This window comes from Bos mutus, chromosome 5 (genome assembly GCF_027580195.1).
Source record: "Bos mutus isolate GX-2022 chromosome 5, NWIPB_WYAK_1.1, whole genome shotgun sequence".
Lineage (NCBI taxonomy): Eukaryota > Metazoa > Chordata > Mammalia > Artiodactyla > Bovidae > Bos > Bos mutus.
In genome coordinates, this window is record NC_091621.1 from 23,469,808 (window position 1) to 23,489,332 (window position 19,525).

Consider the following 19,525-nt stretch of genomic DNA (forward strand, 5'->3'; position numbering starts at 1 on the left):
TAATTGTTGAGTGTTAAGAGTTCTTTGTATATTTTGGGTGACAGTCCTTTGTCAGATGTGTCTTTTCAAATATTTTCTCCCAATCTCTGGCTTGTCTTCCAATCTTCTTGACAGTGTCTTTCACAGAACAGAAGTTTTAAATTTTAATAAACTCTAGCCTACCAAGTATTTCTTTCATGGATTGTGCCTTTGGTATTTTATATAAAAAGTCATTCCCATATCCAAGGTCATCTAGGCTATATTTATCTCCTATGAGTTTTATAGTATTGTGTTTTACATTTAGGTCCATGATCCGTTTTGAGTTACATTTTGTGGAGAGTGTAGGGTTGTTCCAGCACCACTTGTTGACGAGACTATCTTTGTTCCACTGCCATTATTTATCCTATTTTTTTTTTAATCTAATGTTTGTTCTTTGAAATACAGGAGTGGTTGGAGCAACATAACTGGCTCTTATGTCTTATGTTCGACTTTGAGATGCCTCTGGACAGAGAATTTCATTGGGTCAGATGAATTACTGTGATAATTGGAATTTTTTTTTTCTAGTTTTCATATAATTTTGAGGGATTGTAATCTTTTCATAAAACCTTATAAATTCATTTATATAATTCATAAAAATCTTTCTTGGTATTATGTAACTTACTCTAGATGAAAAGTGCAATAATAGACTGTTACCTTTAAATTTTGTCTTTGTGATCCCATCAGTTCCTCTTCTTCTTACCTGTAGAGTGTGAGGTCCCTGACAGAGGCCTCTGCTCTGCTAAAAATCTGTCCTCCCCCTGAACTGGCCTGGCTCCTCAAGGACTTCCTCCCTCCACACAAGCTGAATATATTGCTTTTATTGCTAAGCTCTTATTTCTAGCGTGATGATACATATACCTGGTAAATTCTGTCTGTGTGTAAGAAAGCTAAAGTGATTCCCTGGACGGGTCACTCCTGTAATATAGGCTTCAGGGAGGCCTTTTTGAGAGGATATTCCCACCCTTGTTGACTTAGTCAAAACTATGACCCTGAAAGTAGAAGTTACAAGTCAAGGATGAGAGAAAAATGGGCCCTTGGCAGATCTGGGAGATAATTTTTTTTAAATAGTATTTTGTGAAAAAATATGAGACAGCTACTTCTCCACCACTGTATAGGGCCAGCTATGATTTTGCTCTTAATTTTGCTTTTCCTGTATTCTGGGAAATGTGTAAGTCACCTAGGGATGAGGGCATTAACAGGGCATTCAAGCTGACAGGCAAAGGACCAGAGATTGACATATAGAACTCGGGTGTATTTTTCTGGGTCTTTCCAGTGGTTCTTGACATCTTAGAAAAGATAACCACGAATAGAAAAGTTAGGATGAAAACAGTAATTTGAAGAATATGAGGCAGTCTCATCTGATTTTAAAAGCTCCATATGCTCAAAACAAAAATGTACCGTTTGTTGCATTGTCCCAGGAGAGAAAGTGGACAAAAAGCTGACATTGGTTGTTCAAAAACTCAGGTTGATGGTCAGTGAATCTTGCGATCGACTGCTGTTGGGATATTCCATGATGGGCCAGCTGTGAGTTTTCAGATTAAGGTTGTAAAATTGCATTGATATCAAGGAGTTGACCTTGAGATTTCTGCTGGATGCTGAGAAAGCTTGAGCTCCATGGCTTGTCAGGGAGGCTGAGGATTATATCATCACAGCTACTTCCAGGATGAACTCAGGTCTAGTGGCCCAGCTAAAAATTTTAGACAGCAGCAGATTCGAGGTCAGAGTGAGTTAAACCAGTGGTCCCCAGCCTTTTTGGCAGCGGGGACTGGTTTCATGAAAGACAGTTTTTCCATGGATGAGGCTTGGGCAGAGGAGATGGTTCAGGCCATAACATGAACAATGGGGAGTGGCAGATGAAGCTTCACTCGCTCTCCCACTGCTCACCTTGTGTTGGCCAGATTCCTAACTGGCCAAGGGCTGGTGCCAGCCCATGGCCCTGGGGTTGGGGACCCCTGACTTAGACATTTATGCCACTTGCTCCTTACCTTGAAGTGGAGAGGAGCCTTGAAAATCCAGAACATTTGGTGCTGACACGTGTAAAGAATGGTGTGCTTTGGCTAACTGTCTTTTGCCAATTTGAATATGTTCTATGTAGGACGTGTTAGTATAGCAAGCAGTTTTTGTGAAGCAATCTTATTCTATATCTTTTTTCTTCAGATTATGATTTACCTTATTGACAAGGTACTTCCTGAAAGCTATTTTGTCAACAATCTCCGGGCACTGTCCGTGGATATGGCCGTCTTCCGAGATCTCTTGAGACTGAATCTCCCTGAATTATCTCAGCACCTGGATACTCTTCAGAAAACTGCAAACAAGGAGAGTGGAGGTAGTGATGATTCGATGCTATTTTACCTTTGAAAGTAGTTTCCTTTTCTGATACCACTGTATCTGTGAGCCTAAACCTTGAATAGTGAAACATGGTTTCAGATATTTCACTTGGTCGGAGCTTGGTGCAGTGAAATAGATTTCTAGAGAACAAAAACAGAACTAAAAACAAAACCCAAATGGAGGGCCAGATGTTGACTCTCTAACTGGTTATGGTTAAGAAGTCAGTCAGGAACCCAGTACCTCACCAGTACCAGCTCACCAACTATATATTGTAGTCTAGGTAAAGAATGGTATCCGTGCCTTGTTATCGGTTAATCTGCTCTAAGTTGGCATCAAAACTATAGGAGTTCTTTAAAATTAAACTACAGGTACAGCTTGGGCAAGCCTGTGGTTTTGCTTCAACCACTGAGGTTATGGAGAGTAGAATATGTATTTTCATGAGGTTGTAGGAGATAAAAGCAGTCCTTTGGGCTGAGATGTTTAATGCTCCTTTTATTCACTCATGTGAAGTGAAGGATATTTAGACTTACTTGAGATAAATGGACCAGTTCTTACTGGAGAAGGGCTCTCTTGGCCTTCAGGTAGAATCTGAGCCCTGAAGGAAGGGACTGGGTTGATTAAGGTGGCAATGGAGATGGCTCTGCAAGTAGCTGAGTCTCTGCCATCTAGTTGGCATCACCAGCTTCCCAAGTACCCGAGCTTCTAGCTGTCATCATACCCACTTCTTGCACTTCTCCAGATACCAAAAATACAATGTTTGCTATGTTTTCTTTAAATGGCTGTCAGTTCCTGACCCATGCATTTAAATCTGGGAAAATCTGAAAGGGTTTTGAGGACCTCATCTATGATTAAAATACACTGGAAATTATAGTGACACCCAGGTGTCTCTAAGCATTTTCTTCCAAGTAGTTGGAGTAATCTTATTTAATTTGGCTGTGCAGTATACTTGTGCACCAGTGAGGATTTCATAAAGCTTCCAGCAAGACCAGATTGGCCTGTTCCAGAGTCAGACACACTTCACTGGGCTCCACATTTGCCCAAATGCCTTGGTGACCTTAGATACTAGCCTGTGAACAAAGATACTCCTTTGTGTGTAGGTAAGAAGGAAGAAAGTGGATACAGGAAGACAGATCTTCTTTTGCTTGTACTTGGGTAAATGTACCTTCTGACTGTAATTTGGAGAAAGGATTAGTCTAGTATCTAAATTTTTATATTTCATTAAAATATATGCTTATGCAATCATAATGAGAAGTGGGAGAGGACTCTATTGTTTTAGTGAATTTGGAAAGTTCAAAGTGAGCTGGATCCCAGATCTTTAAAACTGAATGTAGTTTAGTTAAAAATATTTTAAAATGTCACTTTGCTTAATCTCCAAGTATTTGGGGATTTTCCAGCTTTCTTTCTGTTATTGATTTCTGGTTTAATTACATTGTGGTCTGAGGACTATGGATAAATTAACAAGTAAACAAGTAATTGCTTATGAGCAATTTTATTTTTATCAGCAGCATTTGAATAAAAGTAGGTTTTAGGAGGTTTTGGAAATCAGCTTTTACTTTTGAGTGGTTAAAATCCTTTCTTTTATCCTGTTTTTTATAGGGAGAGCATCCTCCTTGATTTTCAGTGCCCCATAGTAGGTACACTCAAATTAAATTTTAGGTTAAGATTTCTGAAATGTCACAAAGAATTTGTGAAGTTCATAGTATTGCAATTTTTATTAAACACACCTATGTTCTCCCCCTACCCCCACCCAAATAAGGAAAGAACAAGAATTTAGAGAGATTAAAAAAAAAGCAGCCATAACATATTGGGTTGGCCAAAAAAAGTTCTTTTGGTTTTTCCTGTAAGATGTTATGGGAAAACCCAAATGAACTTTTTGGCCAAGCTAATATTTGAGTGGACATGAGAGATTGAAAGCGGGTATTTTCATATCTTGCACACCATCAATTCTGCAGAAATGTAGAGTGTTTTTTTCATTTCAGGTGGATATGAGCCTCCACTGACCAATGTCTTCACGATGCAGTGGTTTCTGACTCTCTTTGCTACGTGTCTCCCTAACCATACAGTTTTAAAGATTTGGGATTCAGTTTTCTTTGAAGGTTCAGAAATCATCCTACGGGTGTCGCTGGCTATCTGGGCAAAGTTGGGAGAGTAAGTAATTTCCCCTTCCTGTTCTGTACTGTGGTGTGAGAGTCTTCCAGCGCTTTTGTTCTCCAGTGTTTATTCATCAATATTTAAATCAATATTCATCAATATTTAAATGTGAGGACAAGAGAAAGTTGTGAATGCTGTGCAATTGCTTTTGCCTTCTGAACTCTCTGTCGGCTCATCAGTGAATGTTGGGGGCAAGTGGAAGCTGTTTTAGAGAAGGGGGCAGGCTGTTTCAGGCCTGGAGTTCTCCTCCTCCTCAGTGCTGGTGTCCTGGCAGGCCCACGCTGTTGGCATCTTTTCTAAACCTGGTTGTGGAGAGGGAGAGGGACTTAGGTGGAAGAGGAACTGAAAGATCTGGAGACAGCTGTGTGGGTTTGTTGGTTAAGACTGCAATTTGGCTTATGTTTGAGTCTTTATAATTATTTTGTTGTTCAGTCGCTCAGTCGTGTCTGACTCTTTGTGACCCCATGGACTGCAGCATGCCAGGCTTCCCTGTCCTTCACTATCTCCTGGAGGTTGCTCAAACTCATGTCCATTGAGTCAGTGATGCCATCCAACCATCTTATCCTCTGCTGCCCGCTTCTTCTCTGGCCCTCAATTTTCCCAGCATCAGTGTCTTTTCCAGTGTGTTGGCTCTTCACATCCAAAAGTATTGGAGCTTCAACTTCAGCATCAATCCTTCCAGTAAATATTTAGGGTTGGTATTTTGTGGAATGTGATAAAATTAAACGAGATACTATGTATAAAGGTATCTAGCATGGTGCCTAGTGCCTAGTCAATAGTAGAACACATGGAACTTCTTTCCTTTCATCGAGTTAATTCCATTTGAAATCTATTACCACCAAACAGATTTCACTTACATTCTTATCTAGTATCAGGGCTGAAAACACTAGGGTATTTTCACCCATCTCTAATGTATTATGACTATTACATTAAACATCTGCCTTTGGGTAATGGGAGAGACATCAGGATGAAATTGTTACAGTTAACTGAACATGCAGAAAAGTTTTTAATGTTTCTTTCCTAGAGCTATTTTTAAATGACTTGAGTGGGTGCCCATAGACAACACGTTAGAGAACTTATAAATCACTTCCAGTGTTTTGTTTCAGAAACCTCTTAAGTAGCCTTTTTATTGATGGGAAGTTGTTTCCTGAGAGACTTGCAGCATTTTTTAATTTTGTAAGAAAAATCCACCAACTAACAATTCAGGGATTTAAAAAAAAAATCATTGTTGTGTGGAAGTGTCTTTAAATATCACGTAGCAATCTCCTCCGCCATTGTTTCACTGCAGATAGCTTTTCAGTGAGGCAAATAAATTCACCTGTGGGGGATTTGTTGTGACATTTACATACCTGTTTACTTTCTTCTGATGTCAGCCTTTTTCTGCAGTCGTGTATTTCCAGCCTACTACTTCACAAACTGAGCATTGGTAGTTTCTCTATTACCAGTATCACACTCTAGCCATCGTGATAGTTGCTGGATAATTAGCTTATAGGATTAAAATACTACAGCACTTGACTGTATGCTGGGTTGATTCTAGTCCCCTTTTTGTTAGTTCTTAATTATGGGGCAGGAGGAAAAGAGGTGGTTCTTATTTTATTCCTATGTACTCTACCCATTATCTATCAGAATTTATTGATATGGTCATCCCAGGGATGTCACACTATTGAAATAATAATAGCTACACTTAATATCCAATATTCACAGAGTGCTTGCAATGGACAGGCATGATTCTAAGCACTGTAGATGTAAAATTAACTCATTTAATCTCACTGTCATCCTAGGAGGTAGGTTCTATTATCATCCCCATTTTACAGATGTCATCACTGAGGCACAAAGAACTTAAGAAAATTGCCCCACGTCACCCAGTTTGTAAGTGGAGAGACCTGATTTTGAGTGTGGGCACCTTGGCTGTATTATCTGTGCTTCTAATAATGTGAATCTACTGATTATAAATGGCTCCTGTTTATGAAGTTCAGGAATCTGTGAGTTAGACTGGTAGAATTTTAAATGTTTCAGAGTTTTTGCTCATTATAATTTTCACATGTTTTGAGCATTAAGTGAAAGGAAAGGCAACTAACACACAACATCAAGGACCTGCAGTCATTATATTAAGAAGATTAAACACATTATCTTACTCACTTCTCCCCACAACCCCATGACATAGGTAGGATTATTCTCCCTGTCTTTTCAGGTGAGAAAATTGCCCCAGGAACGCTGACTAATTAGTTCAAGGTCCCACAGCTAGTGAGTAGAGCTGGGATTTAGCCCTGGATCTTTCTGACTCCCGGGCCTGTCGTCTTCCCCACCACCTATCCATTGGAAAAGTCCTGAACATCCTGCAGATGATCTCTGGGTCATGTGTACCGCAGTGACATCAGGGCTTCATGTGTGCGTATCCATGGGCCCTTCCCATCACCTTGATTCTGCAACGTGAAACTTCCTCCTCTGCTCGTACAAGGGCACTTGTGGAACGTGTAAGCTGTCGACCGTCAGCAAAGTCTCAGCAGCATCTCTTTCACGTGTCCTTTCTTCTCTGACCTAACTGCCTTGGCTCCCTCGCTCATTGCCTCATGCCTGGCACAGCCCTCCATGGCCTTCCATCACACCCTACACTTGCCATGCCGCCTCGGGGGAAACCTTGCCAATGGCACGTCTGTTCCCACACTCTCTGTTAAAGGCCTTTCCGTGACTCTTGTCCTGAGAGGGCTCAGCAGGCAGATTAGGCCTTTGCGATTTGCTCTCTGCACCTCTCTACCTTCAGCTTCCCTAGTGGCTCAGTGGTAAACAGGAGACAAGGGTTCGATCCCTGGGTCGAGGAGATCCCCTGAAGGAGGAAATGGCAACCCACTACAGTATTCTTGCCTGGGAAATCCCATGGACTGAGGAGCCTGGCGTACTGCAGTCAAGGGGGTCACAAAAGAATTGGACACGACTAAGCAGCTAAACCTCCAGTACTCTTGCTTGGAAAATCCCATGGACCAAGGAGCCTGGTAGGCTGCAGTCCATGGGGTCGCTAAGAGTCGGACACGACTGAGCGACTTCACTTTCACCTTTCACTTTCATGCATTGGAGAAGGAAATGGCAATCCACTCCAGTGTTCTTGCCTGGAGAATCCCAGGGACGGAGGAGCCTAGTGGACTGCCGTCTATGGGGCCGCACAGAGTTGGTACACGACTAAAGCGACTTAGCAGCAGCAGCAAGCAACTAAACAACACCATCACCCTCAGCTCTCTCTGGCTACCCCTGGCCATACAGCCACCCCCACTGTGATCTGTGGACCTACATGCATTTCCCCAGGTAGGGCCTTCTGTCTCCTGTATGCACGTGTTTGGGATGCTTTTTCCTCCTTATCAATCTGGAGAATATTTATCAAAACTCACCTTAAACATTACTTCTCTTCCTCACTCTCCACCTGGCCTCCAGGATAAACTTAAGCACTTTTCAGTTTATGCCCACAAGCTGCTCTAAATTTTTGCATCGGCACTTCAACAGTTTATTTCATTTATTTACCTACATGATTGTGGCATTGTGATTTGAACAGAACTCTAGAGCCTGAAGTTTTCCCAGGATCATATTTTTTTTTGACTGGCTTTATGGAGATCCCCCAACCTTAGCATATGTCAAAGAGTATGTCTTATGATTGGTAAGGCAAATAGTTTTTCTGCTATGCCAAGAATGACATAATAGATAAATATCCAGGTCTCTGCTTTGGGTAATTCCTTTTTCTTCCCTCTCTAGAAGAAGAATTAAAGTTTTACCTGTCTCACAGGATGGCAGGTGACAGTCTTTATTTACCTGTTGAAGCAAATGCAAGAAACAAGGTGTAACTGCTATGTTTAAAATGGATAACCAACGAGGACCTACTATACAGCACATAAACTCAGCTCAATGTTGTGTGGCAGCCTGGGTGGGAGGAGAGTTTGAGGGGGAATGGGTACATACATACATACATACATACATACATACATACGTGGCTGGGTCTCTTCAGTGTTCACCTGAAACTATCACAGCATTGTTAATCAGCTGTACCCCAATACAAAATAAGAAAAAAAATATAACAGGGTGTCATCGCCAGCTAGCAGCAGTGTCCTGAGAAGATTGGAAAGACTGTGAAAATATCCTGAGGACTGATGAAATGTGCAGATAAAGTTCTTGTGTGTTTCATCTTTCATTTCTACCGTGGTTTGGTTTCAGTCTGTCAATGGTACTGCTGTTTGCAAATTGAGAGCAACAGATTCCCTCCAGGGGATAATTGTTCTTGGGTACCCAATTTCTTAGTTATTATTTCTGATCAGTGATGGGTGTTCAGATGTGTAGAAGGTGTCATGTGGGAGCAATAAAAATGCCACAGGTGGAGCTGTGAGTCAGGAGAGTGGTATAGCAAAGAGAGGAACTCACCCTGGAATAAGGACCACTGTGTTGACCTTCCAGTTTTTAAAATCTTTTCTCTGCCTACCACAGGCTGTACTGTGAGTGTAATCATAGGATTTTGACTTCCATTGATTGCTAACTTGGTTGATTTGATGGCAAGGGAAAACATGTCTTATTGTGCCTGCAGCGTGTGCCTAATAGCAGGGGTCTCCTAAACAATTCCTTTTTCTGTCCTTTCTTTATCTAGGCAGATAGAATGTTGTGAGACAGCAGATGAATTCTATAGCACCATGGGGCGCCTTACCCAGGAGATGCTAGAGAATGATCTTCTGGAAAGCCATGAACTCATGCAGGTGAGTGGGCAATGCCTGCCCCGCTTGGCTCAGGGGACCCCAATACCTTGAGAACAAGCAGAGGAAGGAAGAAACGAATAATGAATATTTATTATGACTTTCATTAAACAATGTTATATTTCAATTATGGCTCAAATAAAGCTGGAAAGTTTTTTAAAAAACCAAAAAATGCAATACAAAAACAAACAAACGAAAAACCCCATCAGAGCACCAGCCCCCGTCACCAACAAATCCCCAGGCACTTTTTCTGGATCTGATTCTTAGCCTTAACGGGAGACTGGTGGGGAGAAATAATTATTTCTGGGAAGGAATTACTGAGGATCAAAAGAAGATTATTCTACTTCTCATTTTGGTTTATTTGTTTTGTCCACATTTGCAACTCATGTTTTTACATAGGAATCATAAATTTCAAAATTGCCAACTTGAAGGGTTTTGTTACTTTCTGGCATGTTACTGTATCTCAACATCATACTGGGCAAGTCATTAAAAATGGCAGTGAGTGTAGAAGAGATAGCAGATTTGTTAGCTCTGTGTCTTCCATTAGGCTCTATAACATGAGTTTTTTTCTCATTCTTCTCCTGGGCTTCTGATGACACTTTCTCTTCCAGGTTCTTCCTTCATCCTGCAAACTAACCAGCAGTGGTTCTTGTCCAAAGTGGTTGTTGGGCCTTGGTTCCTTCTTTCTCTGTCGTGCCTCTCTCTCTCTTTTTTAAAATTTCAACTTTAATGTTGGGTTCCATGCCTGAGGTCATTTTGGTGGCTGGGGCCCAGTCAACGGGTTAGAAAACAAAGACCCAGGCCCTCATTTAGGACTTGAGAAGAGGTTTTATTTCTCTTCTCATCTCCTGGCACCTCCACCTACTTCTCGGAACCCCTCACTTTTAGCGGAAAGCTGCCCAAGTTGTTGAGAATACTGACCACCTGGTAGAATTTCCCTGAGCATTTCTATTTTTTATTTCACCTTTTCTTTGCATTCTCGTCTCTCCTTTCTTCCTTCCTGTCTGACTTAGAGCAGGAAGTACGCTATCTGCACCTGACCTCTGTGCTCTGATTCCAGCTCCTGTCACACCTCCCGAGCCATTGCTTCCTTGCTTCTTTTCTCTTGTAGAGGGAAGTGTCTTTTATTAAACATTATTCTCATATTCTACCTATGAGATCCTTTTCAGAGGTCCCCAATCTTTTTGGCACCAGGGACAGATTTTGTAGAAGACAAGTTTTCCACAGACCAGGGTCAGGGAGTGGTTTCAGGATGATTCAAGATTCAAGCATGTTATTAATTATGCACTTTATTTCTAATCTAATGCTGCCAGTGATCTGACAGGAAGTACTCTCTGTGGCCTGGGGGCTGGGGACCTGTGCTTGACATCCTGCAGAACTGCCTGATTCACGTGCCCTGGGCAGGACTCAGATCTCATCCCTTTTTCCTCACTCGTGAAAGTTCAGTGACTACTTATTACCTACAACACAGAGCGTGGGTTTCTCAGCTCATCAGCCAGTGCTCTTGACTGTCTGGCATTTACCTGTCTTTTCAGCCATAGTTCCTGTTGTTCCCTTTTGTACCCTTGATCCAAGTCTAGGTAAGTCACACTGTCTTCCATGTTCCTGGAGCTCCTGGGGGATATGCCTGCTCCACACCTTTGCTCCCTCTGTTCCGTCTCCCTCAGTCGCTTCACGTGTTTCCCTGTTCAGTCTCTTCACGTGTTTCAGGCCTGCCTCCCTGTGAAAGTGCCAGTTCATGTGCCATCTCCTTCATGAAACTGTCATCAGTCAGTTCAGTCCAGTCGCTCAGCTGTGTCCAACTCTTTGTGACCCCATGGACTGTAGCACACCAGGCCTCCCTGCCCGTCACTAACTCCCGGAGTTTACTCAAACTTATGTCCATTGAGTCGGTGATGCCATCCAACCATCTCATCCTCTGTCATTCCCTTCTCCTCCCGCCATCAATCTTCCCCAGCATCAGGGTCTTTTCAAGTGAGTCAGTTCTTCGCATCAGGTGGTCAAAGTATTGGAGTTTCAACTTCAGCATCAGTCCAGTCTCTGATAGGCTCAACTAAAAGCATCTCCTTCTTTGATTCACCACATTTTCCTTGTACCACTCTTGTGAGCCTTCATCACATTCTACCTTGATTTGAGGCTGGATTTTATTTCCTCAGAGATATTATGAATTCCTGGAGGACAGGGACTCTTTTCTCATAATATGTAGCACTTGACCTTCTCCTAGAAAGAAACAAGAAAGAAAGTGAAGTCACTCAGTTGTGTCTGACACTTTGCGACCCCATGGACTGTAGCCTGCCAGGGTCCTTCGTCGGTGGGATTTTCCAGGCAAGAATACTGGAGTGGGTTGTCATTTCCTTCTCCAGGGGATCTTCCCAACCCAGGGATCGAACCCAGGTCTTCTGCACTGCAGGTAGACTCTTTACCATCTGAGCCACCAGGGAGATACTGCCTTCTCCTGCCGCTGCTGCTGCTGCTAAGTCGCTTCAGTCATATCTGACTCTGTGCAATCCCATAGACGGCAGCCTACCAGGCTCCCCCGTCCCTGAGATTCTCCAGGCAAGAACACTGGAGTGGGTTGCCATTTCCTTCTCCAATACATGAAAGTGAAAAGTGAAAGTCAAGTCGCTCAGTCATGTCCGACTCTTTGTGATCCCATGGACTGCAGCCTACCAGGCTCCTCCGTCCATGGGATTTTCCAGGCAAGAGTACTGGAGTGGGGTGCCATCGCCTTCTCCGCCATAATGCCTAACGTAGTGCTAAGAATCCCCCTGGCTGCTCCATGGATACACAGAAGTATAAAACATTAGAATTTGAGGCAGTGTTTTTCAAACTTGACTGTGTATAAGCAACATGTCAGGAGTGTATTAAAAGGCAGATATTTGGCCCATGGGTCGTGGTTATGCAAGTGGTTTGAACTAACACTTATAGAAACACTGGTTTGAAAGACTCTTAAAGGTCCAGTAACCTAATTCTGTCACTTAACAGAGAAGAAACTAAGACATGGAGAGTGAGCATCTTGCCATATTCTTGGGTTGTCTAGTGGCAAGCCCAGAACTGGTGGGATCCAAGCTCAACACGTGGCCTGCTGCTGCTCCTCGCCACCCAACACAGGGTTTCTACCTTATTCAAAACATGTCTTTCTAAGATCGGAAATCCCTTTTAGAAGAATGGCAACATTTTATTTCACCTGAAGTTTAAACATTGTAAATGATAGATACATTGCACTTTGTCTTCTGGGAATTTCCTATCTTAGATACCAGGAGAAAAGAGAGCCCCCTCTTTACTTTGCTTTAAGAGAATCCTAGAAGGAAAAATGTAGACTGTGGCTTGATTGATTAGATTTCATTTTAGCAGCATTTCTCCTGCCGAGGAAAACATCTGGTAAAGATGAACTGAGCCTAATTTTGTACAACTTATGATTTCATGTTTTTTGTAAAACATGTCAGTGATGAAAAAGAGAAATACTATTCCTTTTCAGCAGTACCTAAATATAAATGTCTATTTAAATGCATGTTGGTAGTTTGGGCAGTAAATAGACTTGTTGGTTTTCCTTGACATCGTAGAGTATTAAGGAAAGAAATGCTGAATGTCATTTCAAGCGCTCTCTTTTCTATATTTACTCCTTAAGAAAATTAATTCAGTGGCTATGATCCAATTACGGTAGACCTTAAGTCTGTCAGCAAACTTGAAATGATGAAAAATCCAATCAGATGAAAAATGTGGACCACATACAAGATCTTTATTTTTGAACTGAAGAGATGCAAAGATTTTCCCTGTTTGGTTTTCCTTATTTCTTTCAGTTCTAGGTGCCATGCACCAAATTATCTACTGGGTTTGTTTGTTTGTTTTACCATAAATCTCATCACTCTTTTATATTATTAGCAATGGCCATTTAAATAAGAGATAATGTTAGAAAAAGAGGTTGGGAGAATACTGATGAAATAGTTTATATGGATTTTGCTACGCCTTTTGACAAAGTCTCTCATGGATTCTTTGAGAGAAAAGTTATAGGTTTTTTTTTCTAACTGCTCCAGGACTTTGTTGTGGCATGCAATTTTTTTTTTAGTTGTGGCATGTGAACTCTTAGTTGCAGCATGTGGAATTTCATTCTCCGACCAGGGATAGAACTGGGGCCCCCTGCATTGGGAGCACAGAGTCTTAGGAACTAGATCACCGAGAAAATCTCCCTCTATAGTTTTGTATATAGTTATTATATATAGAGGGCTTTCCTGGTGGCTCAGCAGTAAAGAATCTGCCTGCAATGCAGGAGACCCAGGTTTGATCCCCGGGTCAGAAAGATCCCCTGGAGGAGGGCCTGGCAATCCACTCTAATACTGTTGCCTAGAGAATCCCACGGACAGAGGAGCCTGGCACGCTGTAGTCCATAGTGTCACACAGAGCCAAACATGACTGAAGTGACTAAGCAGCAGCAGCATTATATATAGAAAAGTTAGTTACATGCAATTACTAAACGAGTTTGGAGAAACCTCACCAAAAGTGGTTGTCAATAATTATTTACGGTTACCTGAGGGGAGCTTTCATGTGCCATGAGACTGTTCCCTTTTTCTATCAGTGATGAAATGGAAATCACATGGATGTGAATGCTTGTCCAATAGAAGGATACCATTTGATTATTAGTGCTGTCAAAAATGAAACTGTCTTGGCTTGCAAAATTGTGTGGGACCATAACTGGAAGTGTTCAAGCAACACCCTTATGATCAAATGTTGGAGATGCTCTAGAGGGCGCTCTTGCATGGGAGGGAGGTTGAACCAAATTATTTTTAAATTCCTTTTTAAGATACTATTTGTGTACTATACTTTGGCTCTAAGATAATTAGTAAAAGTCCTTTCTTGAAATCAGTTGTAAATCTCTGATTTGCACAGTTGAGTACCTGGAGCTTCTCAGGTATCCTGAGAACTGTGGTGGTATGTCATGTACCTTCATGAGATAAATATGTCTGCTGACAAGTGAGACCTTTAAGTAAGTGAGTGAATACATGCGAAATACTACAAGGACATTTCTTTCAGAAACACTGATTTATACTTTAAAGGGTTAACTAAAAGTAAATTATAGAGAAAGGAAGAGCAGGAAAAGAGCATGAATCCCAGTGGAGCCGGTGTTCTTTTTGGTTCAATGGCTTTAGCTGAGCGGCCCTTGAAGGAGCTTGGTAAGACCCAGACCGTTTACTCTGGGGCAGGATGGGACAGAGTAGGGCCAAAATGTACCCCTCTTTCTTTTCTTACACACTTCCTTCATAAGTCTGGGCCAAGGAGTTTTCTGATAACTTTTAATAAAATTAGCAGAAATAAAAGGTGACTTTTCAGCTAGACATCTCACTGATTGTCTCCAGTGAGACATCTTCCTTCATTTGTAGAGAATTTTGAAATTCCTAACATTAGTAATTTCATTTTTTTTAATAGTGAAATTTATTTTTAATTGAAGGATATTTGCTGCACAATATTGTATTGGTTTCTGCCAGACATCAGCATGAATCAGCCATAGGTATACCTGTATCCCTCCCTCTTGAACCTCCCTCCTAGTAATTCCATCTTTTAAACTTGAATCCCAATGATATGGGTTTGTTTATTGAGATATGATTGACATATAGCATATTAGTTTCAGGTGTACAACATAATGATTCGGTATTTGTATATATTGTGAAATGATCACAAAAGTCCAGTCAACATCCATCACTGTGCATAATTAAGACTTTTAAAAAATATTTATTTATTTATTTTGCTGCACCAGATCTTAGTTGCAGTATGTGGTGTCTAGTTCCCTGACCATGGATCAAAGCTCTACTGGCCTTCTATACTGTCAGTAAAGCAGCTTTTAGGGCAGTGAACTGATGGCAGCCTTTTGTGGCATCAACGAGAGTGTACTCTGACCATGTTATTAATGAAATCATATGAAGTATTTCAGGCAACAGAATGTATTAAAATAATATGACAAAATGTACACACCCATGACCCAGTTTAAGAAATAAAACATTAACAACACAGGTGAACACCCTCATGTACTCCTCTCAGGTCCTGCTCCTCTCAGAGGTAACCACCATCCTTCACTTTTTCATGATGAGTTTCATGCCTTCACTTCTCAGATGAAGAAAAGCAGGCACAGAGAGGTTGGGAAGCAGCATAATCTCACATTCCGGACTAATGGGAGCCACAGGGCACCTTCTGCTTCTTTCCAGGGGGAAACAGTTCACTGTTAGTACATTTGTGCTGCTTCTCAGCCATTTTGGTACACGGATCTTCCTGGACTTAGGACGGGGTTATATGCAGATAAACTCATCATACACTGAAAATGTATTTAATACACCTAACCTACCAAACATCACAGTTCATCCTAGCCTGCCTTAAACATGAAGCCATTTATGTTTAACCTATACTTAAACACTGCCTTAAATACTCAGGACACTTATGTTAACCTATACTTGGGCAGCATCATCTGACATGAAGTCTGTTTTATAATGGCAAGTTGAATAACCCATATAATTTATTGAATGCTGAACTGCAAGTGAAAAACAGAACAGTTGTCTGGGTCCAGAATGGTTGTAAATATACTGTTTGTTTCCCCTCGTGATCACTTGGCAGATGGGGAGCTTGATTGCCTAGCATCATGAGAGAGTATCTTTGGCACATTGTAAGCCCAGGAAGAGATCCAAATTCAGAATTCAAAGAAGGGTTTCTACTGAATGCATATCGCTTTTGCACCACCATAAAGAGGAAAAATCATTTAAGTTGAACTGTTGTGAGTCAGGGACTGTCTGTGATCAAGTATGCATGAGATAAATTGATTTAGAGAGGACTTTTGTGGTCTTGATACACTTTGTAACTTTGCACAGTAAGCAATGGAGAATCAAAGGAATTGTAGCCAGCATTTCTGTGTTTGGAGTCTTGGGATGTTACACTAAGGTATAAGTGGATAACACGAAGTTTGGAGACAGTCCGATGTGCAGGCTGTTTAGAATCGAGATTTCAGTGGACTGTTCCAGTGGCAGCTCTGAGCTGTGGGGTGAGACTGCAGCGCTAGGAAGCCCCTTTTAGAGCCCTCCTTTTTCTACCTGTGCAGAGATGAGAGATTTCCTAAACCTTCTGAATAGAAAAATACTACTTTAAAATATTTTCCTCTAAAAATGTCATCAGGACATTGAATGGCTTCCTAGAAGAAATGAAAGTTCATGTGACTAATATGCATCTTCTGATGAATAAGAGCCCAAAAGATTGAAGAAATGTGTTTGGAGCAATTAAGTTTTTATCAAATTAAGAGAACAAACAAGATGATTTTCTTCTCCCTGGTAGAATGATAGATCATCTTAAAATTCTGGAGGAAGCACAGGTACTTTTCCCATTTTTATTTATAGATTTTTTAACAGCCTATGCTTTACACCCCTGTCACTTCCTTCTTTTTCTTTTTTTTCTTTAAAAATAACAGTTAACAATTTTCGCCTAGAACTCATTCGCAGACATTTGAAAAGGTGGTATCTTTGGAGGAAGCTTGCAGGTGATCATGAGATTGTCCCCCAGATTTAATTTTATCTGGAAGGCTGACATTTGATGTCTATAAAAATCATCAAGGAAAGCTTTGGAAAATGAGCAGTACATATAAAGAAGATTGATGGGTTCTCTGGGAAATAAGTAATAGGGAGCTATGGATTTCTGAATTAACCTATCTATCAAAGGAACAGGGGGATGTCAGACTGTCCTCATTTCTCCCGCTCCACCCCTACCCTGCGTTCACCAGGTGGAGTGCCCAGTCGCAGCTGGATTGATTTGAGGACTCATTATTGTTTTATTTTTTAAAAATTCTTTTGTCTTTCTCTAAGATAATACTGAAGTGGACTCTCTCCATCCGCTGTGTAAGGAGCAGTCTCTACCTCTTCACACCCAAATCATAGAACTTTCATGTCTTCGCAGGATTGATAAAGTTAAGACCACGATTTCAGACATGGCATTTCGTTCTTGTTTTCCAGACTGTTTATTCTATGGCTCCATTCCCCTTTCCACAATTGGCAGAGTTGAGGGAAAAATACACTTACAACATTACACCGTTCCCTGCCACAGTTAAGCCCACCTCAATTTCTGGGTAAGATCTTTTTTTCTTTTTGCCTTGTTATTTTCATGATGAAAGACTTAATATTTTGCTATTTATATTTATTGAACCTCAGAAATACATTCAAAATAGCTTGGTGCTTAAAATCTGAATATCTCTTTCCCAAAGGCTTTGATTTAAATTCAGGAGGAAGATTTTTGAAAGTGTTACTTTTCGAAGAAGGTTGGGACATAAACTGAAAGGGTATTTAGCAACCCTACAACTTATTTAAAAATATCAAATATTAAAAATTTCAGTAATTTAAAAAGTATAGAATTGGTGCCTGAAGAGACAGATGAGCTAATTTAAAATACTGTGGTGACCAGAAATTGACAAATATATGTACATAGGAATTTAATATATGAAAATGTACATCACAGTGAAATGATATACTATTTAGTAAGTGGTACTGGGCCTATGAGACTCAATCTGGAAAGAAAGAAAATAGGAGTCATACTTTATACCACACATCAGGATAAATTCCATATAGATGAGAGAGTTAAATGGAAAAAAAATGAAATAATAAAATAAGCAGCAGAAAATATGGAAGGATGTCTTTATATCTTTGTAATTGGGAAGGTGTTAATAACTGACTCAAAATTTTAAAGATAAAGGAAAAAAGCACTTTAAAAATAATTTTCTGCTTGACTACAACCAAAACAGAGCCAAAAAACAAACAAACAAACAAAAAACACCTCCATAAGCAGACAAAAAAATACTTGTGGAAAAATATTTGTAACTGATTTCTCTCATGTATAAGTTTCTTACAAGTCCATAAGAAAATGACCACCCAACTGAAAAATGATGAAAGGAGGGGAATAGGCCGTTTACGTAAAAGGCAGCATCACTTAGAATCAGGGAAATGCAAAGTGAGATTGTGAGATTAAAGTGAGATTTAGATTCTGTTTTTTCACCTATCAGATTGACAAAACTTTAAAAGGTTGGTGTGCTCTCTGTCGATAAGGCTGTAGGGAAACAGACACTCTTACACTTTGCTGATGAGAGGTTAATTACCATAGGATTTGGGGCAGGCAATTTGACAGTATTTCCTCAGATTTTAATGCACATATCCTTTGATCCAGCAATTCTACCTTTCTGATTTATCCCACAAATATATTTGTACACATGCAAAACACAGTGTGTATAAGGTTATTAACTGCAGTGATGTTTGTAATAGTATAATATTGGAAACCACTCAAGTGTGCATCATTAATAGCCTAGTCCATAACATGGACTATATAGATACAGTACAGTACATGCATACACATGATTATGTATACGTATATGCAGTATAGTGCAGCTGTTAGAAAGATGAGGAAGAAGCTCTGTGTGTGAATACAGAGACTCTTTTTTCAGTTGAACAAAAGCAAGGTGCAGAAAAGTGTACTCATAGATAGTATGCTAATACTTATGAAAAAGAGGAGAAAAATAAGATTAGTCATATTTGCTTATTTACCTGATAACAAAGCTGAAGAATACATCAGAAATGAGTAACAGTGATCACCTATGGGGATTATGTGAGGCAAGAACCAGGCAGAAGTTGAACAAGGATGGGAGATGGACTTTATATTGGGTTGGCCAAAAGGTTTGTTTGGGTTTTCCTGTAACATCTTGCAGAAAAATCAAATGAACTTTTTGGCTAACCTAATATATAGTTATATAATAACTATATAGATATATTAAAATGTGTATTATAAATATAATTATATAAATGTGTTATATAAATTATAGCATATATGTATGTCATTTAAATCATGTAGGTATGTTACTTAAAAGTAATGCCACTATTTTTTTGAATATTGCTTTTTCTTTTATGTTTTCCAAGACGACATGGTAAGGTCAGAGACAGCGATGAAGAGAATGACCCAGATGATGAAGATGTCATTGCTAATGCAGTGGGGTGTCTCGGACCTTTCAGTGGACTCCTGGCACCTGAACTGCAGAAGTACCAGAAGCAAGTTAAAGGTAAAGAGGTGGCCTCTGTTAGATAATCACAGTGTGTTGGTTCACTATGGGCAGGGTATTATTATTGTGGCCTATAATATATAATATATTGTGGCCTATTGTTTCCTGAACTGATTACCACTGTTAAAGATCTTCATTAGAAGTATCTTCTCTGTTACTTTATCATTTGAGAGGATCTCTCTGTTATGTGTCACACACATCATACATATTTCTTTTTCTTTATGATTAGTTTTGCTTTCCACTCATC

General features: G+C 40.3%; 1 protein-coding gene across 12 annotated transcripts in view; it reads left to right on the top strand.

Moving 5' to 3' along the window:
* Nucleotides 1-19,525, top strand: part of TBC1D30 (TBC1 domain family member 30) — a 291,603-nt gene that overhangs the window by 75,840 nt on the left and 196,238 nt on the right. For all 12 annotated transcript variants that reach the window (XR_011464193.1, XR_011464192.1, XR_011464194.1 and 9 more), the window contains 5 exons: nt 2,176-2,344; nt 4,326-4,494; nt 9,116-9,221; nt 17,195-17,307; nt 19,139-19,278. Coding sequence is in view for 9 of the 12 variants with exons in the window: in XM_070370535.1 (XP_070226636.1) it covers nt 2,176-2,344; nt 4,326-4,494; nt 9,116-9,221; nt 17,195-17,307; nt 19,139-19,278 (697 nt within the window). In the remaining 3 variants the exon portion in view is untranslated. The remainder of the gene's footprint in view (nt 1-2,175; nt 2,345-4,325; nt 4,495-9,115; nt 9,222-17,194; nt 17,308-19,138; nt 19,279-19,525) is intronic.